Raw genomic sequence first — 25,453 nt, forward strand, 5'->3', positions numbered from 1 at the left:
CTTTACTGCAGGGAGGGAGTGAGGACGTGCATCTCTGGCCGACCACAGGTTTTTCTACCGAGCTTTCTTCCAAATCCCCTGAGGCCAGGGACTAAGCAAAGTTTACTCTCCGTAATCCCCCGAGTCTGTCCGGAGCCCGGGTTATTCAGTAAACTGCAGTCACTAAGTTGCAGTCGTATCGTAAGAAAAAAAAAAGAAGAAAGGAAGGACCCTGTGGCCGGCCTTGCCATGGGAACGGTCCTACTGGGTGGCTGAAGAGCCTTGGACAAGCCGCCTCATTCCTCTGGGCCTCTGTTTTCTCCTCCGTGAAATGGGAATCATAGTCCACCTGCCTACCTGACTTGAACCTGTTTGTTTCTGGTGAGGTTTGTACGAGGGAGCAGGGGTATGTCAACAACCAAGGGGCAGACAGATAGAGGGGCATCTTTTGTTCTGTCAGAGATGATGTAATACAGGGTGGACCCTTCATCTTCCCGGCTTGATGTCTAACGCACTCAGCGGTGGGCTGTCGCTGTTTCAAAGGGCCGCAGACGGAGTTTGGGTGGGAGCAGTTTTTCTGCAGCCACATGCACCCGGCAGGCAAGTCCTTTGTCTTTTAGGGAGGAACCGTCAGGGACAACCTGCGGGGTTGCCACGTGGGTCGTTTGCCGGGCTGAGGAAGAGTGCGGTCTGCGTAACAAGCCTGACGGTGCTTGGGTGAGAAACCCAGTGTTCAGATGTCTCTCTCCGTTAAGATCAGCGTCTGTGTCTGCGGTTGTAGCTACTTGATGGGGTGGAACAGCGCTATGAACTTGGGGGCCTGTGTGTGGATGCTGCCCAGGATGCCATCGTGTTCCACGGGGGCTGCGTAAGTGCCGTGCTGTGGTGATGATAGCCTGATGATGCCCATATCCTCGGCCCCCTGGTCGTCTCAGCAGCCCCCTCCGGCCGGCTTTGTCCCTCCGGGAGAGTGGCAGGTGGTGGAGGGGAGCCCACGGCAATGGAGCACAGGGGGCGGAGGCCAGTCCCCTTGCCCTGGGCAGCGCCCCTGCTGAGCGCTGGGGATGTGCTCCAGGCTGTCCGATCGCTGCCTCTGCCACCTCCAGTCCGGGTTCTCTTATGGGGGCCGGGCTTCCTGACAACTCGGTGAATGAATGAGAATGAGAAAGTGTGTGCTGGCAGAATTTCAGCTGACTAATATCTAGGCTTTCCAAGCAAGAGCAGAGTCTCAAGTCACCGGGGCTCCGAGTGACGGCTGCTCTGCTAATGATGAAGGTGCCAATGATTCCGCGCACAGAAGTTAGCAAGTGGGGGCTCTGTCACTGGCCTGCGGGCCAGCTCGCTCGGGCTCCGAGTGGAACCTGTTCCCCATCTTCACCGGGTTGCCCATTCTAGGCGATTAGAATCCCTTTCCACTCAGCATTTAAGAACGCTGAGCTGGCTGGAGCCCCTTTTTTTTTAAACTAAAGTGTCCTTTAAAAAAAACAACAAAAAAAACACCAATCTTCACTTTCTTGCAAGTAGACTGAAGTTTTAAAGTAACAGGTTTTTGAAACAGTGCATGAGACTCCCCTGCATAATTATTGCATTTGTCACGGGATAAGCGCTTTCCTGAGGACGTTTCGACCCCGGCCCCTCGTTTTGCCCAGAAGTACGGTTCTTCGTGGCACATTATGCCGATTTAGCCCCATCAGCTAGAACTTCCAGGATAAAGGCAATTATTGCAAATAAAATGGAAGCCACTTATCTTAACGAGCCAGTAGGAACATTAAGCCTATTGAAATGATCTAAACCCTCCTCATAAACCCCACTGGTAATTCATGGTGGCCGTGTCTACTTTTACGAGCTGGCTGCCTATAGCAAACAACAACAAGAAATAATGTTTCAGTTCCTCACGTTCGTCATTAGCAGGTTCATGCCTCCCTTAATAAAGTGATACCCCTGTCCCACTTGTCTGTTTGAGAGCCGTTCCGGGGAAGACGCTGGCTAGCCCTGGCGGATGTCGCTGGTCTGGTTCTTGGGCTGCAAACAGTGTGGATAATGGCTTGTGCTCTCCCTTCCAAATGGAGGGGAGACACAGACGTAATTGAAACTTACAGTGTCAGGGGGTGATTTTCTGCCATTATTTTTAATGCAAGTGAGGAGGTGTCCTAGCTAAAATGCTGAAAAATAGCCTCAGAGAAGCCCGGAGCTCCACCTGGGCTGTGTAGCATGGGAGGGGGGCACATTCCCCAGACCTCGCCCCTCCGCCCACTCCGGGGAGACGCGGTCAGAGGAGGGCAGGCCATGCAGGGAGCCACAGGTAATGAGCCCCGTGTCCATTTCCCTCCGCAGATCTCTCAGCTGATGACAGAGGCTGGCCGGGAGGGGCTGTCAGAAGCCGTGCTGAATCGCTACAATGCAGACAAGCCCTCAGCCTCCAGCGTCCCGGTCTCGCAGGGCTCCTGCGTGGCTGCCGAGACCTCCGCGGGCACCTCAGTGGCGGCTTCCTTCTTCGCAAGGTAAGAGAGGTGTCCAGACCTCGGTTCTTTTGGATCAGCCCATCCAGGTAGGCTGGCACATGGGCCACAGCAGCTAAGACACGAGGAAGCGTGTGGGGCCCTTCTTTGGCCTCACTCATGAGCGGGGATTTTCGGCCTCAGCGCTGTTGACACCTTGGCCCAGGTAGCTGTTGTGGGGGCTGCCCTGCACCTCACAGGATGCTTAACAGCATCCTGGCTGCTACCCACTGGATTCCCATAGCACCTTCTCCAGTTGCAACAACCCAGAATGTCTCGAGACATTGCAAATGCCCCCTGGGTTGTGGAGACCCACTGTTCTAAGAATATGTGGCTGTCAAGATGGCCTTCCAGGGGACCAGGACCTTTGTGGGTGCAGCCCTGTGGCTGGGGTTTCCAGATTTATCTTCTTGTTGCTGCTTAAATATTAACCATCACATAGATGGCAGATTTCTGCCCTCTTGACACAGGAGCTGGATAGTTATCAAATCCTATCCGGCTAATCTTAGAAACTTTAAAAACACACAGGGAACAAAAAAGAAAGGTATTTCAGCAATGTTTTCTGCCTAGTTTTAGCAACGTGGCGGAGACAGGGCAGCCGACTGGGGACAGCTGAGCAGGAGCACACGGCAGGGGTGTCTGGATTCGGTCCCCTGATTGTACGAGTGAGGAAACTGAGGACCAGGACCGTGAACCTATGAGTTAATTTACAGCAACGCCGGAAATAGAAACCAGATTCCTCTGGCTTCCCACCCCCCGCCCCCTGCCCGGATTCAATCTGCATTTGATCCTTGGAACTTAACCTTAGAAACCCGTTTCTGCCTCGGACATGTAAGCTCCTGATGCTGAAATACATATGAAATCAGAAGACCCCTTGGGTTCCGGTTCCAGGCCTGCCTCAGTTTCCTCGTCCGTAAAGGGAGAATGACCCCCACTCCTCAGGGTTGCCCTGAAGGTTAAGATAGGACGGGTGTAAATGATAAAGCACCGTACAAATGCTCATTCAGTATGGCCTTAGCTAGCATGTCAATAGGAAGGAACGGTGTGTGGCCTCTCTGGTCCCCCTTGTAGATGGTGACATCGAGAGCACAAATGCGAGGGAGGGGCTCAGGCCGGGAAAGCCGCCGGGGGAGTGGGGGAATGGAAGGCCAGGGTCCTGGGTCCAGGCGCAGTCATGGCAGCCCGTGGGGCTTGGTGGGAGGCTGGCTTTGAGCTTCTGGCTGTGCCGCGGTGCCATGCTCGCTGTCCCATGAACAGCTGGGCCAACTCGGGTGTATGGGAAGTGACGGGAAATGTGTTATGTGCCAGCCACCCGCCCGTGGGGGCTGTCATGTTAGCTAGGAGTGGACGTGAGACCCTGTGTCGCTGGGGCCACTGAGCAAGCTCACTGGCAGGTCGTGCCCATGCCATTCATGGGGGGGGATGAGGAGGCGGGACAGAGGAGGAGAAAGCACACAGCACAGGAGACCCCAGCACCCGGGCGGGTTACCAGAGCCCACCCAGAGAGGAGGTGAGCGGAGTGCTGAAACACTCGGACCACGCCGGGGCAGCTTTAGTCTGCCGCAGAGGGTCCTCAGCTGCCCCACGGAAGAGGACACCACGCGCAAGGGGGATTTGGTTGGTTCTGTAGATCACCTGACTGCGGGGGCGAAGGCTGAATAAAACCTAGTGATGGAAGGGAGATGTCTCCCAGATCAGGATGAAGGAGAACTCTCTCACAACGCAGCTGCCCCAGGAGAGAGTGAGGTCCCCGTCACTGGGGGAGAGCAAGCTTACACTGGATGACTACTTGGCCCGTTGCTGGAGAGAATATTCAGTGCTTAAAAGTGAAAAGCCTCCAGTTCAGAATTCATCCAGAGATTTTTTTAACGTATTCACTGACTCACAAAACCCCAAAAGAAGGATTTGAAGTGGGAAGAAATAAGAGGTTGGGACTCCCGATGGACAGAGTTTAGGGGGAACAAGTCATGTCCACTCAAGAGAGCAAGCAGCATCCTCAGCGCCAGGGAGTGGATGTCGGCATGAGGTCGGCCGGGAATGCCTGAGTGCCGGACAGACGTGTGCTCGGGGCCGGCCTGCGGTCACTCCAGGACGGGTTACAGACAGGCAGCCAAACATCAGGGGTGGGGTGGCAGGTGACTGGCAAAGCCGGTCTTCTCTGAGACTTGCTGGCGCAGCCAAGGGGTGAACGGAGACACTGAGGTGAACCCCAAACAAATGGGCCAATGACATCGGTTGGGGGAGGCCCTGCAGGAGATGGTGGTGATAAACAAAAACCGGAGCTCGTGGTTTCAGAAGTAAAACGGCTTGTGGTGTGAGCTTTCCGAGCCAGAAAGGATCCATGGGGCTCCCTGAATCATCATTTTGTTGTGTTGAATGCTGATAGCGCTTGGACCATAATGGTTTGTGTTTAAAGGGTTTACAGTGTGTACCGGGGGATGGGGAAGTACCATGTGAAAAAGAATAATTCTTCATATATATATGTCTACATGCATATACATACAGGGTGGGGCAAAAGTAGGTTTATAGTTGGGAGTGCATGAAACACAGAGTTTACCCTTGTATTACTATTATTGCACTGTTTTACGTGTGAACAACAGTTCACTGACTTTTGCCCCACCCTGTATATATCACATGTAACATATCATATATTATACGTGTAATATATGCCCAAAGGGGGAGGTGGCATTCTAACAACCTCCCTGTCACTGATGGGGACCTGAGGCAGAAGACTGAGGATCTGGCTCCAGACCCAGTGTCCAGGGGCAGAACCAGGCAGGGGTGCAGCTCAGCTCTCTGGATGCCCAAGGCCCACGTGGTCAGCAAAAACCAGCCCGACCTGTGTCGTCAGACAGGGAACCGAGTTGAGTGTCAAGGGCTTTTCTGTGCTGGTGAAAGCGACGCCGTGTGCAGCAGCAGCCTTTGAGAGGGCTGAGGTCGGGACCCACGGCTGGTGCCACCGTGGGAAACATTTCGTGCTTGTGGTCTGCTGTGGACAAACGGTGTGCCTTTCTGCACAGGGTTTTGGGCACAGAGTCAGCGCCCACGGCTCCAACCGCAGCACCTGTCGGCTCTTTCTCCTTGACCTTGTGGTGGAAACGCAACCCTCGGCATCTCCAAGGGAAGACACAGGGTGGCCAGCTCTTAGGACGCTGCGCGTGCAAGCCATCATTTCACTTCGTAGGGGCGTGACACCATTTGCTAAATTTGTGGGCAGCGTGACTGACATTCACTAAACACCCAGAATGCATCACTCACTGTGCTAAGCTCTCAATAGGCAACATCTCCCTTTAACCCTGGAAGGGAGATCCTATCGTTTCCCTTGTTTTACGGATAAAGAAAGAAGGGTCCTGAGGCTGAGTTCCTGACCCAAAGCGGCACAGCCAGGAAGGGGATGCATGGGAAGTCGACCCTCGCTTCCTCTCCCCGGGTGCTGTTCTGCTGTGAAGGAGTGGCTGGCTTAGGTGGCCCCTGCAGTGTGCTTGAGCAGGTAGAGCAGCAGCAGCAGCAGCGACAAAGTCCCAGAGCACCGAGGGTCACAGCTGTCCCCTTTCCTCCATGGCAGGAGCCTCCTTTTACTTGTTCACTTTTCAGAGCTGTGGGAAGAGGTCTGGGTGGACCTCGTTGCATTTCAGAGATTCAACATCTATAACGTAAGAAAGAATTACAGTTCTGAAAAAGAGAGGAGAGCTCTGGCCGGGATGGCTCAGTGGGTTGGAGCGTCGTTCTGTAACTGAAAGGCTGCAGGTTCGATTCCTGGTTAGGGGACATATCTAGGTTGTGGGTTGACTCTCTTGTCCAGGTGCAGAGTGTGTGACCAGGTCTGGACACAGATCCTGGTCCGACTGGGCATAGATCCCTGGTCCAGGCTCAAACAAGTCAACTAGTTGGTATCTCTCTCTCTCACATGGATATTTCTTTCTCTCCCTCTTGCTCTAAAAGCAGTGGAAAAAAATGTCCTTGGGTGGAGATAAAAAAAAAAAAAGCAGGAGACTTCAGGCCACGGCTGCCCCAAGCGTGCTGTCTGGACGGCGGCTGGGCCAGCTGTCACTGGTCTGTGACAGGAGTAGAATCGAGGGGAGGCATTTAGAAACTTTGGGGCAAGTTGACAGAGTAATTTGATGTCTGTTGAATCCAAGCATGAGAAAGTAGGGCTTGTATGTTGAATATAATTGGAAATAAGAGAAAACGAGTCTTCAGCACAGTTTGGGAAGCGCTGCTTTAGCAAACGGTGAAGCCCAGAGCGTTTGTCCTTGTAGGGCCTCCCTTGCCAGAATTGCTGCTTTTCTTTACGTATCTCATCGTGTTGGTCGACTGCCTTTGCCCCGGAATTTTAGTCTCCGGTTTTTAGAAAAACACTTTTGGGTGGGTGGGAGGGAATATAGTAACGGTGGCCAGCAAAAGTAACACTAAAAATATCCAGAGTAATCCAACAAAGATGTTGACACACTTGATCTTCAAGTCGCTTAATGGTTGGGGTTGGCTTTGAACTTCTCCAATGAGGGACTCTCTTTTGCAGGCTCCCGTGTTAACACGAAACGGTGAATGAAGGAGGGTGTGGTTCACTTTGGATAAAGACTTACTTGCGTGCTTAGCCTTAAAAATATGGAGGTCACAAAACTCGTGGGTGAATCCTAGACGTGGTAGGTCAAGGCGGTGGGAACCTCATTTTTATTTGAAGAGCAGCGAACAAACTCCAAATTATGCAGAGAATTGCCTTGAACCCTGGTAAATAAAACACATTTTTTAAAAGATTTTATTTATTTATTTTTTAGAGAGGGAAGGGAGGGAGAAAGAGAGAGAGAGAGAAACATCAATGTGCGGCTGCTGGGGGCCATGGCCTGCAACCCAGGCATGTACCCTGACTGGTAATTGAACCTGCGACACTTTGGTTCTCAGCCTGCTCTCAATCCACTGAGCTACACCAGCCAGGGCAAATGAAACAAATTTTTCAGATGACCTCATTCATATGTTCGCATCAATCTTCTTTCCCAAAGAACCTGAATAACCATGTAAAATTGTGTTGTTGCTTTTGCTTTAATTCATGGGGAAAATGAACCAACCTCTGGAGGATTTTCATCTACAGGGTTTGAAAAATAGTGAGAACTGCCAGCTAGCACATGAGCTTCTCAAAGACGAGTTCAAGTGCGGCGGGGCTGGTGCTGCCGTGGCTGTGGAGCTAACAAGCCCGAGTGCTTTCATCCTGTTTTCAGACATCACTTTCAGTGGAGTACTTGGGTGTTTCGTTGCTTTTGTTTTTGTTTTTGCCTACAGCTGTCACGTTTAGGTCACACCCTTTGTAAGACCATTACTTATTACTAAATTCAAATCACATTTTCTAGTAAAATGATTTAAGGGCACTTTTGATTATCAATGATTTTTTTAAAGTTCTCTATATTCCTAGTGTAAATCAATGCCTTTAAGTCTGTTTTCCCAGGTTTTGGTTAATTCAGGTTACTCAGTGCCTTCGAATCCTTGATTCTCTGTCCTCCTGCTCATCTTTGGGTTCATTGTGTTAGAGCCTCTCTCTCTCTCTTCCTTCCTCTCTCTCTCTCTCTCTCAGTAATGGGGTTATTTTGTACTTTCTTCCTAAAGATTCTCTCCTTTACACCGTTTTTTACTCCTTGATTAAAAATACCTCTGTCCCTGGGTTTAGAATTTTCTGATGGAGTTGGTGTTCATCTCAGTGTCCGGTTGCCCCAAAATTCATTCTGTGGGAACCATTTGCTCTGTTTTCTCTTTCTCACGCACCAAGCTGCCCCTCATTTCCTCCCACCAGCTCCACCAACTCCTTCACTTTTTCCCAGACTCATTCTTTCCTCGGGGATGCCGTTATGTTTGTGTCTGTCTCGGCCTCGCGTGCGGTCTGTTCCCTCTTCGGTTTTCGGTTGCTCCTTGTGTTACCCAGTGGCCTCGGCCACGCCCCTTGAGCACATCACTGAGGATTTAAGACTGAGCTGATCGGCACCGCATTGAGATCGGAAGTTGTGGTGGCATTGAGACCAAGGCCAGCTCAGGTTCCTGGGGTCAGGGCCATGGTGAGCTGAGAGGGTTGACTGCTGGCTGGGAGGCCCTCCCTCACCACCCCTGCGGGACCTCCCCTTAGGGCTGTGCACCCACGTGCTGATGCGTGCGCTGCTGTTACCGATGCAGGGAAGGGCCTGCCTAAAAGCTGTTTCCACGTTCTCGCCGACAGCCAGCTCACATAGTGCCTTGTTTCACCGATGACAGCAAATGCTTTTCATATATATAATCTGTACCGCGAAGAATTTCTTTAGTCCCTGGGCAAGGGAACAGATCACAGCCGAGCTTGGTTATGGGCTGGGAGTTTATTAAGTCAGAGAAGGATGAGGAGGAGCGTGAAACTGCTCACAGTCCTCTTGCTCTTCCATCAGCTACAGTTCCCCCTAGGGAAGCCCACGTCTTCCCATTATAAACACATCAACAATTATGAGCAGCGAAAAAACAGCGCTGAACACACCACGGTTGGTCCCAGGTGATCTTGCAGGTGAACTGTGGAGCGCGTGCGTAAGGTCTGACTGCAGCCAGCTCCCCGTGGAGAGGCAGGGCAGCGTCTCCGCCTCGTTTTACAGATTAGAAGCTGGTTTCCAGCCCCCTGTCCGTAACGATAATGTGATACCTCTCCAAAACAGAACCAAAAAATCTAAGAGCTTCTAGAAGCTCAGATTATGGAACTTCTCTATATTATTACTATGTTTTTGTTTTTCCTGCTTCTTGTTTTGTTTTCATTGAAACAAATTGTACCTATCCTGCCTCTTCTCTCTTGCCAGAGTCCCATTCTTACCTGGTGTCTTCTGCTTTACCTTTTCCCTCTCACTCCCCCCTCCCACCCCCTGCAGCTCCCAGTCACGCTCTTCGATGACTTCCTGTGGAAGTGGGGCTTTCACTGAGCTCCCGTGGGGCGCACGGTCAGGGCTGACATGTATAATCACGCCATTTGCTCATGAGACAAGACCTGTAGTGGAAGGGGCAGGTGGGGCTTCAATCCGGCCACCACGCTGCTGACTGAGCTCAGGTGCCTCCTGCTGGGCTCCACCCACCCAGGTGGGCATCTTGGTCCCAGCTGTGTGGGATGGGATGAAGTCTGGGCCCCTGCTACACCAACCGTTCCCACTCCCTCCCTGGCGGAAAAGCAGAGTCGGGTGAGGATGTTGAGAGCCAACCCCCGCCCTCGGGGATTCTGGGTTATTTACTTCTGGCAAGTCACAGCCTTACTTTTCTCAGAAGAAACTCCACGGACTCTTCGGAGAAGAAGGGCCTCTTTCTCCTGTATATTGATGAAGGGAACTTTCAGGAATCATAGGTACAGGAATATAGTTTCACTGGAACGCACATTGGTTGCAGAACGAAAGGAAGACCTGAAGAAGAGACCACGTGTACATTTAGTGTCATCAGATTGCAAGGGCCCCCAGAAACAGTTTTGGGTGTTTGCAGCACAAAAAAATAAATTCTTGATTGCTCATGAGACGTGGCAACAGTGCTGAAGAAAAAGTGGCCGTAATTCAATGTCTACACTATTATCCTTTATGTTAAAAAAAAAAAAACCCAAAAAACCCTAGGCCCAGGCCAGCTAGCTCAGTTGGTTAGAGCATCATCCCAATACGCCAAGGTTGCAGGTTCGATTCCCGGTCAGGGGACATATGAGAATCAACCAATGAAAGCATAAATAAGTGGGATGACAAAGTAATCTCTCTAAAATTAAATTAATTAATTAAAAACAAATCCTAAATAGAGAACCCAACCCCAGCAGTCCCCAGGCCTGTCCCCTTTGGGGCTGTGCAGTCCATCACAGCATGGCACTCTGGTTGGTGATCTAGACTAAAGAAAATGGTCCGTGTCTGCAGCCCCCCTCCATCTCCTGCTGCAGGGGATGTGGAGAACGGGGCCTTTTCCTGTGAAACAAGCCCCCTGTCTGCCTGATGGCCGGTCGGGGTGTTGGCAGTCAGCTCCCAGCAGCTGGGACTCGTGTGCACAGCTTTGCCTGGGTGGAACCCCCGATTCATGCCCTGGTGTGCAGGCTGAAGGCAGAGCCGTCTCCGTGAGCCTGCAGGGTTCAGGTCGTCTCAGGGCTGGGCACCCCAGCTCTTAGTGTGCACTCCGGATGTCTTTCCACCCGTTGTGGGGGGCGGTGGAGAAGGAGTGTTGGACAAAGCGCAGAGAGACAGAGAGAGGTGGGGTGGCCTGTGGCGGAGCCCGCAGCCTGCCCCCGACATCCTGGCTCTCTGACCCTCGCTCAGCCCTGCTTCCTTCTACCCGTGGAGGCCCCCATAGCCACTGGGCAGAACTGCACCCGGGAGGAAATGAAAACTCGGCAGGACCACCCGAAGCCCACCTAAACCCCAGGGAGGATGCCGAGGCAGCACCTGTTCTGGAAAGGACGGAACTCCGCCCTCAGTGGGCAGCCCTGTGACTTCTCAATGTGCTCTTCCGAGCTGATGGCTTTTGTCAAGCCCACCCTGACAGTGTGTTTAGGTGCCACTCTGTGATCCAGCCTGGTGGCCGCCTAGGACCTCTGTGGCACTGGTCAGGGCAAGCATCATGCCTCCGGGGACGACACTGCCTACCCGGGGGCTGGAGGCCACAGTTCGCCCTTCAGGCCTCAGCAAGGCGGAAGCGGGTGTCCCCGGTGACGGAAGACGTCTGTGACCCACCCCACGCAGAGAGAAACTCCGCCCACCTGGTACGGCTTCAGTGAGCTGCCTGCGCACTTCCAGCTCTTTTGAAGGGTTTCACTTTGTAGCATTATGCCCTAGAAAAACTCCCAAATGATCGGAAAGACAACAAAGGGAAGAAAGGGAGGGACAATGAAGAGTTCTTCTACCACACAGCTCAAGTGCAGGGAGCTGGAAGCCTGCCATGACACCGACAGTGAAAATGAACCGAAAACAGTCAGTAGAATAGAAGTAAAAGGGGGGGAATATTCTCCTTGTGTGCTAATAGCCTCACCATTTGAACTGGGCGCCGAAGGTGGAAGGGGAAGTGTCACGGAGTCCATTCAGACGGAGCACAGGTGTGAGCTGTGTACTGATGGACAGGATGGATGGGGACAGGATACAGCTTCATCTACTGGTGATGCTCAACATTTATCTCCCAGGCTACCCTTCTACCACCTCCCGACTGCAGTGCCTCTGAAACGCACTGCCTTTCTTCAGCACTTACTAATTTAACAATAGTAAGGGCCCATGTGTGTGGGGGGTTTCCTAAAGGCCACACACTACGCTGAGTTCTTTACAGGAATTTGAACTTGAGAAGCCCCCGGGAGTTGGTCTTCTTACTGTCCCACGGCTTAGATGTGGAAACGGAAGCCCAGATGGGTGAAGCGGCTTGGCCGAGGTCACGGAGCTGGCAGGCCAGGAGCAGGCACTCGAGCCGGGCTGTCTGAGCCCTTGAACCAGAGTCGTGAGCACCATAAAGGTACAGCCGGTGGTCTCTCTGTTCTTGGCTGAAATGTTTGTTGAATGAATCCAGTTCAAGCTGGGTCCTGATGGAGAGTACTCATGGAGTCTCAGCACGCGGACGGCCAAGGAGGCCAAGGGAGACGATGGGTACTCGGCAGCCACAGAAGCTGCAGGGCGAGTGTTTTGACCAACTTCTCTTACTCGTCTAATTTTGCTAGTGACTAAAATATTGCTTCCTCTGTTACTCAGAGTAAAAGCTAAAGGTTTTTCAGTGACTTACAAGGCTTTCTCTACAGTCTGCCCTTCCCCCAACCTCTCCCACGCTCTCCCTTGCTTACTCTGCTCCAGACAACTTGACCTTGCTTTTCCTCAAGACTGTCCCCTCCTCCTTGCCTTTGCTCTTTCTGGTCCCTCTGCTCTTTCTCTAGATAACTGGGTGGCTCAGCCCCGCCTGTGGATCTTTGCTCAAATGCCACTTACTGGCAAGGTCCCCCCTGCCCTGCCTACTTCAGATCCCAACTATTCTGTCTCTCCGTTCCTCTTCCCATGTCATACCTGTTGTCTTATGAGTATTTGTTGAGTGAATGATCGAATGAATGAATGAATGAATTTCAGGCTAAAAAGGAGATGGGCAGCTAAGTCTCCTGGTCATTCTCCACTACAGTTCTCGGAGATGTTCATGTCTTTTCCCACTCAGTTCAAACTTCCTGCACAGGAATTAAATTATTCTTTTAGCTTTAGGACATGTTGGGGAGATAGCATTATAAGAAAGCACAGACAAAGGCATCACTGGGGAACTGGGAGTCTTATGAAAGTATAAGTGCCCAGTTGCATCTTCAAGGGGAGAGTTTGTAAGAGATGGGACAAGCGGTGCTGCCCGGGATCATCGATCCACGAAAGAGTTAACACCGCGGAAAGAGTTATGAGCTACAGGACGAGCACGGACGCGGTGGGGCTCTCCATCTTTCTTCCCGTCTCGCTGAAAACCTGTCTGTTCCTCCCTTGAAGAAACCCCTCTGCTTTCTGTCCCCTGCTTTGATTTATTAGTTTAATTCTATAGCTGTCTTAGTGAAGTATGTAAAGCATTTGGGGATAAAATCATGCGGAAGACGCTGGGGAAACTAAAGCTGTGTTATGTTGTGTGGCACTGGGTGGAGGTTCGGTGTGCCGGCGGGTCACGCTGTGGATGAAAACGCAGCCTGTCCGTGGTGTTGCCTGGCAGCTGAGGAAGAGCATGAGAAAGAGGAACCTCGGGAACACGGTTGTCAGGGTCTCGTTAGAAACAGGTAGAACCGAAGTATAAAGAGATCTAGTTGAAGTCCCTGCTTTTTATGCTGAAGGATGTCCCTGAAAGTGGGATCTTTATTTTCTTGCCTCTAAGATGGAAATAATGAATTTTTCTTTTCTTCCATCTGGTTCCTAACGTGTGGATTTCATGAGGGCAGGAACTGTCTCATTTTCCCCCTCCACCCTCCCTTTTTTAACCTCATGCCTGGTGAACAGGACGAACTCAGTAAATGAAAGTTGAAGGAATGAGCCAACCATGCTTGCAAACTTAGGTCAGCTGCCTTCCCCAAGGGGCAAAATGCTTAACGAAATGAAAACTTAAGAGAGACTATGGGTTTGGGCTTGGAAATAGCTAAATTCATTGTGCCGTCTCACAGTCATCATTATGGCAAACACTAGGATTAGTGACAGGAATAATTCCGATGGGTAAGACCACAAAAGGAACATTTTCCATTATCGATTTCAATACAGCTTTAGCCACACACCATTTCTGATTGTCGTCTTTTAATCTGGCGCATGCAAAAAGTGATCTGAACATCACACTGTAATCAGATGCTTTCCTTAGCACCTGGCGTGCTCGTTCGAGAAGCACACCGAAATTCGGGAAACGGGATTTTACGAGCCCGGAAATAATGGCCTCTGTCATTTTCTTGGCATCCTCCAAACCCGAAGCCTTACAAGCCCCCAGTCTGTCCTTTTCAACCCTGGCCAAAGAAAGAAAGGGCCCTAGCGGTAACAAAGAAAGAGGAATTCTCTCAGGCACCTGTAGGGGCAAGGGTGTAATCGGCACCAGGCGAGCCGCTGCCGGTAACAAACGAGCAGATCTGAGCCATCACTCACAGTTTATTCCCAGTGTTTTAGGTGCTTCGGGAAATAAATGCGGCTCATTGTTTTCTCAAATACGTTTTCATGCATTATCCTCTCCATCTCTTTGCCGCTCAACTGGAAGTGGCGAGGCGGCCTCTGCGGGGCAAGCAGAGTATTTCGGCACCCGACTCCGCAGAATTTCAGAGGCCCGCTCTAGAGCTACAAAATGCAGCGAACAGTCTTAAGTCCCTGTACATGCTCTTACCATTTACAAGTGTTGAAATATCAAAACAAGGCCTTGTTTCCACCCTGGGGGAGCTCCCAGGATCAGGTTAAAATCGAGAGAGGTGGTGGAAGAGCGCCAAGGATTGCAGCGTGTCACAGAGGCCGCCCTGGCTGGGGTCCAGGCTGTCACAGCCCCTCCTCCCTCCCCGCTGCCTCCACAGCCCCTTGCATACCACTGTCTCCAGGGTCCCCGAGGGATTCTCCAGGTGGATGTGGGGGCTGTCGCAGGTCCTTTTGGCCCCCATGCCCCTCTGACTCTCTGAGCGTCAGTCTGTGAACAAACTGCTCATTCCCCAGGCCCGTTCAGCACTGGGGCTCTGCCCAAGGGCTTGCTCGGGCTGCTGGAGCCCCCACCCACTGCTCTCCTTGTGGGGACAGGCCCAAGGGCCAGGGAGGCAGTCCTCTGGGGAGCGGCTTCCGAAGGAGGCTTTTGGGTGATAAATACCCCCAGCTCCATCTCCCCTTGGGTAGGATAACACTGAGACAGGGTCCACCACGTGCCCCAGATTTTGTAAGTAGGATCGAGGTGTAGTTGCCCACATCAGCTTGATGCCACACCTTCCCTCTCTGTCTCACTGTCCCACTCCCCTTCCCCTGCTTCCTGGAATCACCAACCAATTAAACCTGGTAGCACCCTCGTCTTTTCCCAGTTATGCTTTGAAGGAAATCCAGTATAAGATATTGGTAATATATCCTAATCCACCCATCCATCTACCCCTCCGTTCATCCATCCCTTCATCTATCCACCTACTCATCCATCCATCCATCCATCCATCCACCACTCCATCTAGTCATCCAACCATCCATCCATTCATCCATCTATTCATCCATCCATCCACTCCATCCATCCATCCATCCATCCACTCCATCCATTCATTCATTCATCCATCCACTCCATCTATTCATCTGTCTGTCCATCCATCCATCCATCCATCCATCCATTTATCCAGCCATCCAGCCAGCTAAAACACCATCCAGCTAGCCAGCACTTGGCAAGCCCATACTGTATGCCAGGCATTATATCAGACACTGAGGATAGCAAAAAGGCTGCTACTTCCATCAGGGGGCTGCCAGTCCAGAGGAGTAGCCAGTCCCCTTACTGGGCAGTTATAAACAACATGGAGGTTTGGGACCGAGGACTCCCAGTATCACTCCCTTGAGTCTTCAGGTTGTTGGGAAGTTACAGATGACTTCACAGCACACCCATTATTATCAGAAGTGATCTTATTCATTCATTCCCTTACCAGCTCATGGCCTGTCTCCCCTTCCAGAATGTGAGAGCCTTGGAAAAAGGGACTTGTCTGTCCTGTTCCATCCTTGCACCCTCAACTCTTAAGACAGGGCGGGCACTTGGTAAATCCTCAGTGACCGCATCTCAGAAGCGTTACGGGGTCTGCTGTGCAGAGTTTCTGTCGGCGGGAGGAGTTCATCTGGGTCCCAGAGTAGCTAAGTTCCGCTCTGGAAGCAGTACTCAAAACACCCTAGGCACCCCTGCTCAGGGCCAGAGGGAGACAGTGGGTGTTCCTCACCCCTGGCCCAGGCCACCGGGGTCTGCGGGCAGGGCCTTCCTTCCAGTCCTCCCTCCTTAGGAACTAAGGACTTTGTCCAACCAATTCATCACACCTAGAATCGGCACCAAGTGTAACTTGAAAATACTTCCTATTCTGCGCAGGCGCACCTGCTGGTCCTCAGGTGGCGTGCCTACGTCCCACCCTCTGTTGACCTCCGCTCTTCATCCTTCCTTCCTCAGTGTCCTCCACTGTTGATGTGTTCACCTACATCCTCATGACTCTTGGATAAATTGGAGGGTCCCTTATCATTTGTTACTTAAGATGTGAGCATTTTATTTTAGCTTTCGCACTGAAGAGCCAGAAAATACAACTAGATGTCATTCATCTTGAAGTCCCTCCATGGTCCCGATGGCCAACCATGGCCTCCAAGATGGCGGTGGGTTTCCTACTGTGCATGGCCTTCATTGCCTTTAAAGCTGAAAGCATGAGGCAAATTGATTTATGGAGCCTAGATCCTGCTTAGTTGGGGGGAGGGAAGCAAAGTGTTGTTCCAACTGCAGTAAATGTAACTAACGCTGGTGTTTCTTTACACACTCAGGGAAAAAACCAAGCTCACATTACTAGTGTCACAGGAGCTCATAAATTAAACATAGCCAGTCCACATCCCATACACCTGGAACTTCAAAATTCCAATTGTTTATTCTGTGATTGCCCCCTTCCCAAAAGGGCCAGGGCGAGAGGGTTATGGCTTAAACAGGATCCCCCATCAGGGCTTTAAAATCCAAGCAATGATTCACCCATGTCTTTTGACGGTTGCTAAATATTTTTTTTCTTTTGGGATAAGGAATTTAATTGACTTGGAGTGTAGACTCTAAGCATTTGGCCCCACTTAATTTCTCCCTCTAACTATCCTCTCTTGTTACTTCCCCCACCCTCTCTCTCTCTGGTTTTGGGTTTGTTATTTTACATAAATTTCAAAACAAGTCTAGTAGTGTCAGCAACAAAACACAGGAAAAGTCTTCTTTGTTTTCACTCTGTTCGGAGCCATAACTTCCTCTGTGTACTCAAAGAATACATCCCGGGAGGGCTGGTGGGGTGAATTTGATTAGCCTCATCAGTGTTTTGGCACCTGCACACCCCAGAGCTTCCAAGAGCGGGGAAATTATTTTTTCACCAATCCCTACGGGTCTGCTTGTCACCTGGGCCCCGCGGCTTCTGAATGCCACTTGCCAGTGGTGAAGACCAGGTGGCCCTGGTGGGCACAACTCCTGGTACATCTTCAAGGCCCCGTAGACTTTCACTTTTTCCTTTTGTTCTTTGAGAACTAGGTTTACATTTCTTTGAGAAATGCATAAATCAAGGCGAGGGAGAGGATATGCTTTATTTAGATTTTTCAGAAAGTTTTAAACAAGTGAGTTATACTAGAAGTGGTAGCAATCAGTTTTCACTCCCATACCACCCAGCTCTCCACACTCAGATTTCCCAGAGGGAAATTAAGACATGTCACTGGTACATGAAAGTTCATAGCAACTTTTTTCATAATGACCAAAAACTGGAAACAGCCCAGGTGCCCACCAGCTGATACATGGATAAACAAAGCGTAGAACATGCATACTGTGGAATATTCCCAAGAGTTTTTAAATCGTTGGTATGTGCAACAACATGGATAAACCTCAAATAATTATAGTGAGTGAAAGAAGCCAGACTCCCCCAAGAAGACAGAAGAGTACATATGGTATGAGTTCATTTATATCAAATTATAGGCACTACAAACTAATCTATAATGACAGAAAGCACAGCAGTGGGTGACTGGGAATGGGGGTGGGAGCGAGGGGCAGCTAACGAGTGGGCATGAGGGGTAACGGATGTGTCCCTGATCTTGGCACGTGTACGTACGCACAGGTGTGTACCTGTGACAAAATTCATGAAACTGTCTACTTTGAATAGGCACCACGTATTCAATACAGGTCATACCTCACTGAAGCTAAACAAATGGCAGTTTTGGGGATTAGAGAAAATGTTTTGAGATGGAGAAAGAATTGTCTTAAACAGGAAGTCAACAGTTGGGATAAATGATTATTTTCTCTGGAGGGAGAAGTGTTAATAGCAGGATCCCATAGAAAAGCGTACTGAACTGACCTTAGTTAACATTTTTTTCCAAGGGATCAAGATAAAAAGGTACCCTGGGAAATCTCTGAATTTGTGCACAAACCCAAGTTCTCCCAGGTAATAAAATGTCATCAGGGTAGAACGAGCAGGAGAAGAAGCAAACAGAGGAGGTCTAATGAGAGGAGGAGGTCCAAGAAGTAATTCCGACAATTCGGTGAGATGGAGGACGACCTGAGGGCGTTGTTGCCTGTAGGGTCCGTCCGAGATGACGACCAGGGACACCAACAATAACAAAACGTGCCAGACATCATCACAAAGAATGTCGGCAATAAAGTTCAATGAGAGCAATCATCTTGCCCTTGGGCAAAATAAAAATCTCTTTGACCCTAGAATTTCCTCTGGAGCTCCGATACGTACACCTTACCGGGGTGTCCAACCTTCGGGTGTCCCTGCACCACAGAGAGAAGAAGAGTCATCTTGGGCCACACGTTAAATACATTGTGACACATAATCACAAAAAATACCTCATAATGTCTTAAGTAAATGCACGATTTTGTGTTGGGCCGCATTCACAGCCCTCCTGGACCCCCAGGGGCCCGCGGGCCCCCAGTGGGACGCTTCTGCTATGGGAGAGGAGCAAAGACCATCTGGGGGCTGGAGGAACTATCACTGGGAATGGGCAGTTGGAAGACAAGGTATTGGAAGGAATCTAAATAGCTCCTTCGATACATGTATAGATTACTCATTAAATCTGGGAGTTACCTCTTAAGGTTGAGAAGCAGCAGCATGGGGGGGAAATAAAGCAAGCTCCCCCCATATCCTAAAACCTGGGACCGACTGGGAGTATCCATCTGCAGGTCCAGATTCGTTCACAGATGGCAGGCTGATTGGAAACTCTTAGACAGAGGTAGGGGAGCTGGGGAGCAAATCCCCAACTTCTGCTTCTCTCGAACAGGAAAACATGGCGTTCTCAGCTGAGTCTTAATAATGGCTGCTGTGGTCTGTTTCTGAAGTAGTTGTTTCTATAGCATTTTAAAGAGTAGCTACATTGTCCTAAGCATTTTTATACGTAACAGATCAGTGGATATACATGCTTGATGTGAGCTGAAAGTATTTGTGCATTTCGGAGTCCATTTGGCCAGTCCAGGTTGGACCCCTGCCTGGGTCCTCTCGTTGGGGAGGTGGACTTGTGGGCAGGCTGGTGTGGAGTGACCTCCGGTATCCGAAGTTTGGATGAGAAGGTCAGCAGAGAGGATGCTAGGCAGTTAGCTCCCGCACCTGGGGTTGTTTCATGCCCAGAAGGAGGCAAGACAGGAAGGAATAAAACCCCAAATCAGTGCTCTCGTTCAGAAGGAGGACAGGGGACGGCCTGGCGCCCTCTCCTTGGCTTCGTGTGGGCTGGCGAAGGGCCGCTTTGGGACCAGGAACTGCAGCCATCTGCTTGCTTGAGCCCGGGGGGCCCTCCCACCCGTCTCTCCGGCCGTGGTGAAGAGGGCGCGAGAGGCACGCGGGCAGTGCTGTCCACGGTCAGCCCCCGGGAGGGTGCAGAGCGTGGGAATCAAAGCGACTCCCATCGGAAGGCGAGGACACGTCTGAAGTCTCCCAAAGGACACGGCTGCCAGGTTTCCCTCGCAAAGGGGACGGAAGGGGACATTTTGGGAGAAATAAAAGTTGCCTTCCCTCCCAGATGCCTATACCTCTGCCAAATGGCGTGAAAGGGTCTCTCTCTGTCGCCAGCTTCCTGTTGGCCGCAATCAGTTGTGTAATTCTCCGCTGCCCCGCGAGCATCACCGCTGGCGGCGTTGCCCTGGCCCCCCACCCCCCGGGCCTGCCCCCCATTTCACCTGCCGGCTCCTGGGAGCGGAGGTTCCAGTCTGAGCGGCTAACGAGTGTGTGAGTCCAGCAGGAACGAGCAACATGGAGAGACCCCGGGAGAGAAAGGAGGAGCGTAGGACGTTGCTCTGTTTTTATGTGGAGATTGATAATCAAGGCTAACAATCCCGGCAGAAGGTGAACACCACATTAAACAGAGGGGAAAAGATAATAAAATACCGCCCGCTGCTTAACCGTCGCTGGGCGGAAACACTCCCTGGTACTCTGCAGCTGCTGCGCGCCACGGCTCATAAAGACTCAGTAATGTCCATCAGGGGCCTTTTTCTGAGTGAGGGGCGATTTTTCCCCCCGCAGTTATGACAGCATCTGGATCCTGTGCCTGGGAGTGCAGCGTGTCCCCAGGCCCAGGAGGACAGGTGCTGGGGAAGAGCCTGCCTGCGGAGGCATCTGGCTCCTTGGATGGGTCTGGGGTCACTCGTCACCTCAAGGGCATCATCAGAATGCAGTTTCAAGTTCAGCAGGCGGGCACCGAGCACCGGCTGTGTGCCAGGCACGGGGGTAGTTTATCTCATTTAATCCCCACAACGGTGAGGGTGGTGTTGTCACCATTTTAAAAAGAATTCTATGGGACACAGAGCCCAGGTTATTTGAGCAACATACCTAGTCCAGTTCACACTGCTACAAGTGATGGGCCAAGATGGTGGCTTTTGCTCTCTGCCACATTGCTGCAAAGCTGGAGGAAACGGTGAGAGCTGCTTCCTGCCTGTGCCCCAGGTACATGTGAACCACCTCTGGGTGCCCTTGTCCCCCCTGGGTGCCCGCGCACGTGTGTGTCCAGAAGGAATGGAACTTCCTAGAAAACTCAAACAATGCGAGTGCCAGCTGACCTGCCCTGAGGCTGATCCCGAGGTGAGGATTCCTGTGGCAGTGACTTAGGAAGGGTGTGGTCCCCGGAAACCTGGGGGAGAGGAAGAAGGCCGCCTTCAGCGTCAGCCTGGTCCTGCTGGGGACTTGGGGGTGTGAGCTGCGCCTCAGCGTTGTCCTGGGCTGGGGCTGTTATGCTCCCTGACCACACATCAGGAGGACAGAGAATCCCAGAGGCTTCCGGCCAGCTCTTCACACAGGCCGGCAGGGCAGGCTCCGGAAGGCCAAGGGCAGGCCTTTGCTACAGAGCAGCCTGTGCTGACTGTCAGAAGCAAAAGCGGACTGACGGGCAGCTTGCAAATGCAGAGAGAGCTCTGAGGGGACCTGCCCGTCCTCACACCCGGCTGGAGAAAGAGGAGGCCACCAATGCGAGAGGAGAGCAGCAGCGAGATTAAGTAGGTACCGCAGAGACGTTCAGGCAACACCAGGAGCCCTACAGTGAAAAGAAAGGGTGGGGTCTTCCTGAATTCTGGCCGTGGTGTTTTCATCACTACGCTTGGGTGTCGTGGATCGGTGAGTCACTTTCAGAGCAGATCAGCATGAAACAGAACATCGGGTTGTTTCGCGTTGGGCGATACAATGGGACAAGGCAGCCGGCCCTCTCCTGAGAGCAAAGGGAAGTTGTCCCTAAGCACACTTCCATGTTGTCTTCCAAAGTGGGGGGCTGCCCAGGACGGGGAGCCCCCTCCGTCTGAAACCCTGCTGTGACGTGAAGCACCACAGATTCCAAATCCATGTGTGTCCTTCTCCAAAACCAATCACTGCCTGTAAAAAAAAAAAATAATAGTTACACGGTATGGGAACCCATAGCAACAACAGTTTAAGTGAAAACAGATTTCTTCCATTTAAAAGAAAGTCAGCTCTTTGTTTTGGGGTGGAGGGGTGCCCCACATGGGACCCAGCTGAACACAAACACCGCATTCCTGTGTAATTTATAGCAGAGCCTGGTCTGTCCTTAGCTCACTTTGTATCTGTCACAGTCCTCCGCCCCGAGGACTCCGGACGCCAAGTACATTATGGTTTTCTTGTTGTGACCCAGTAGAGACTAGAACAAATGTTCCTCCTCCTCCTCCTCCTCCTCGGGCTGTTGGAGGGCGTGGCGAGTGACATCCAGGGTGTGGTAATCACAGATTTTTTAAAAAAAATCCTCACCCAAAGACATTTTTTCATTGCTTTTAGAGAGAGAAGATGGGAGGTAGGAAGTGGAGGGAAGGAGGGGGAGAGAGAGAGAGAGACATTGCCTTCTCGTACATGCCCCGGCTGGGGATTGAACCCGCAACCTGGGTGTGTGCCCTGACTGGGAGTCAAATTCACAGGACAAATCTCCGAGCAGCTGAGCCAAGCAGGCCAGGGCCAGCCCCTCCCTTTTGCAGACACATCACTACTACTGTCACTGGGGAGTTCCCAGAGATACTGGCTGGGTTCTGCGGGAGAAAAGGTGGTTAAATTTCCTTTTTTTTTTTCACTTCTCTATTTGGAGGTACGGTCTCTGACTCCAGCCAGTGGTCCGTCTGTTCCATAAAACATGGATCCGTGAACACTTGAGATTCTGAGGCTATAGTCTGGTTATAGATTGATGGACTGAGCGGTAGCCTTCCCTGCAGTTGCCGCTCTGGGTCGCGTTAGCTTTGCCCCTCACTGCAGGGCCCGTGGGCAGAGCAGGTGGCTCCCTGGAGCTGGGGCTTCGTTGCTGGAGTGCTGGATGCTGCAGCTGTGTTCTTGCCCTTTCACCTCACAGCTCACGAGGCGCTTTGGTCTCCTCTGCCCAAGGTCACGTGAGACTGGCATTGCCAAGGAGCTCGTGGGTAGTGTTCTAGCCTCGATGTTTTCATTCAGTTCTGTCCAACTTGTCTTTGGTCTTGAGTATATATCCACTAAGTGATAAATCATAGCTCTTAACAAGGACTAACTTTAGAAAGAAGGAATGACTGTAGATGTTCTGGAGGTGTGGCCGATGCCCAGAGGCCTGAGGAGACCTTGGAGTTCTCTGTGGAGTGTTAATGGCAACATCCGGGTCTGTATTCAGTCTGGAGGTTGATAACCATTGTTCAGATTCAGAACTGGTCCCCACCTACAAAGCGTCACATCCTCTCTTGCATACACAGACCTACCTTGAATTTGAATAGCGTCATGCTGTCCATTCACTGAGCAATTTATTTAACGTCTATGGATTCCGGATAGCGAGGTCTGCTAAGCTTTGGCTAGCCTCGTATTTTTAAAACCAGAAGCACCCAGCAGCTAGTAAATCCTTTAAAACAATGCAGAACATCCACAGCCACAGCATTCTGCATGCAGAGATCCCTGGTGTGCAGTTTAGCACATCTGTACTCGAGGACTGATCCTCTGGTGGTGCTGTTTTTGGCCCACGAGTTGAGAATAACATCATGTGAATTTTGACCCAAAGTGAATGCATCCACAGACAGTCCGTCATGATAATAGAAGGAGGCGGAGCCTGCAGCTGCCATACGCATCAAGGTTCTTGCTCTCGTTGAGTTGGGGGTGGGGGGCGGGCGGGGACCGTGGTCATATGGAAGTGATTGGGGTGAAAAGAACCAAGATGTTTCTGAAAATCAGCGAGAACAATTCACAAGCCCGAGTCAAGACACAAGCTGGACACGCCACAAAGGAAGTGCATTTTCCGAATAACCTTTTTAGGGGGAGGCTTTAGATGAACTTGCCTTTGACTTGCATTTGCTTATGAAGTGTCCAGTAATTGCCTCCACTGCAGCTGGACCAGGAGGGACTGTGTCTTCTTCTCAGACCTAATCCCCACGAGTCAGCATGCTGTAAGGGCTCTCTAGAGCTGATGAACCCTTCCATTGTACACTGTTGATCAGGTAAGTTACTACGAGCTGGGAAGCACCTTCATTAACTGCCTGGCTGGCCTCAGGCTCTTTACACGGGAGACAGAAATTATAATGACTTTTCCATTTCAGACTGGATTATGAAATTCCATAATCAAGATTACTCTAAAACCCTCAGCTGACTAAAGAGGTAAAATATATACGTTACGGCAGGAAGGAAGTTTATCCAACAAAAGACAAAAACATAACTTTCAAATAACAATTTGTTCCGAGGACTTTCACCTACCATAAGGTGCTTTTTACCGTCTACTTGATATCTTAGGTGGTTATTGCCACACTTTTCGCCAGTGGGTTCACCACACGCAGAATCTATCTTTTCTTGTGTGAGCATTTTCGTTCTTGTATGCGTGAGCTGGGTCCACAGGTGATGGATGGGCTATCTACGGATGAGGAGAGAGAAAAGGTGTCACTGTGATTTGTACGTGTATTCGCCTTGAGCAGTGCCGACTGTGTGCTAACAGAAGATGTAGGTGGTGTCTGTCTAGGAGAAGGTGGAGTTTTTCTTGCTTTCATTCCACTGAGCCTCCTTGCGGCGGCCATTGCCTGCTTCCCCCATTTGGTGTTTCTGGTGGCCATTCTCTCTCTCCTCTGTCGACTTGTGGTCCCATCAGCAAGGTGCTTTCTCGGTCTGGCTTGGGGGCCACAGAGTAGCTCCTTCCCAATCACAGAGCAAGAGCAAGAGGGCTGAAGGAGCCTGCTTGGCACCCACATTAGTGTTGATGGGATTAGAATCTGGATTGTTTGAATCATTCTTTTTTAAAATACTTTCATATTTAAAATAGTATTTCTGTTGGCTCCTGAGTTTTTGCCACTCCCTCACACTATGTATCGGAGGACACTGCCTCACTCACCTCACCTCACCTCACCCCTGGCTGCCAGTTAGAGGCCCCCTGCTATGAGGCTCCTTCTGTCTATTTGACCTCGCCGCCTACGTAGTTCGGCTGTTTAAAAGTGGTTGCGGTGTGGCTGGTGCACAAATCTTCATAGGCGCTATACCATTGTTGTGCGTCGTGGCTTTACCTACTACAGTGTCCACCCATCTTGTTCAATGCTTTGTGAGCTGGATGTCACCTTGTCTGCTGTCAGAGTCACAAACGCTGGGGACAACTTGATGGTCTAACAAGGCCTCGACATACAAATGATGACACCAAGGCCCAAGGACTTGGGAAGAGGTTGAAATCATTAGGCTCATTAAAGTAAACATGTTGATTGCTTTACTTCTAAGTACTGATGTGGTGAGAGCCTCAGTATACGTTAATGTGGAAATGGTGTCATTCTGAAATTGCGTAAATAAAAATTGCAGTGAACACCCTTATCATGCACGAGCAGCGCATGGGCCAGAAACCGGCCAGGGGCTGGGGGTGGGCGGGCTCCGGTGAACCCTGAGCCGGATGAGCTTCCCTGCTGGGGAACCGAAAACACATACCTTTACGAAGGACGGGAGCAGAAGCAGCGCGGATCATTTGAAGTAGGATGATTCTACCCAAAGTAACTTGGAATTTTGGTTGTAGCAGCAAGATTCTGGGCCTCCTGTTTGAGCTTCTAGCAGTTTTAAAAAGAGGGGTGACAGTGGGCAATGAAATTACATAGGATTCAGGGGTACAATTCTACAATACACCCTCACATATTGTATTGTGTGTTCACCACCCCAAGTCAAGTCTCCTTACATCACCATTTATGTCCCTGTTCCCCGCTCCTGCCTCCCCACACCCCTTTCCCTCTGTAGCCACCGTACTATTGTCTGTGTGTACGAGTTTTTTTCTTTTTGGCTTAATCTTCTTCACCCAGCCCCCTGACACCCCTCCCCTCTGACCGCTGTCAGTCTGGTCTCTGTCTCTGTGAGTCCGTTTCCACTCTGTGCGTGTTAGTTGACTTTGTTCATTAGATTCCACGCAGATGGTACTTGTCTTTCTCTGACTGGCTTACTTCACTTAGCA

At 51.0% G+C, this 25,453-nt stretch overlaps 1 protein-coding gene across 2 annotated transcripts in view; it reads left to right on the forward strand.

Moving 5' to 3' along the window:
• Positions 1–25,453, forward strand: part of KIF26B (kinesin family member 26B) — a 376,031-nt gene that overhangs the window by 175,827 nt on the left and 174,751 nt on the right. For both annotated transcript variants that reach the window (XM_036016113.1, XM_028531214.2), the window contains exon 4: positions 2,314–2,480. In XM_036016113.1, coding sequence (XP_035872006.1) covers positions 2,314–2,480 — 167 coding nt within the window. The remainder of the gene's footprint in view (positions 1–2,313; positions 2,481–25,453) is intronic.

Source organism: Phyllostomus discolor, chromosome 15 (genome assembly GCF_004126475.2).
Source record: "Phyllostomus discolor isolate MPI-MPIP mPhyDis1 chromosome 15, mPhyDis1.pri.v3, whole genome shotgun sequence".
Classification (NCBI taxonomy): domain Eukaryota; kingdom Metazoa; phylum Chordata; class Mammalia; order Chiroptera; family Phyllostomidae; genus Phyllostomus; species Phyllostomus discolor.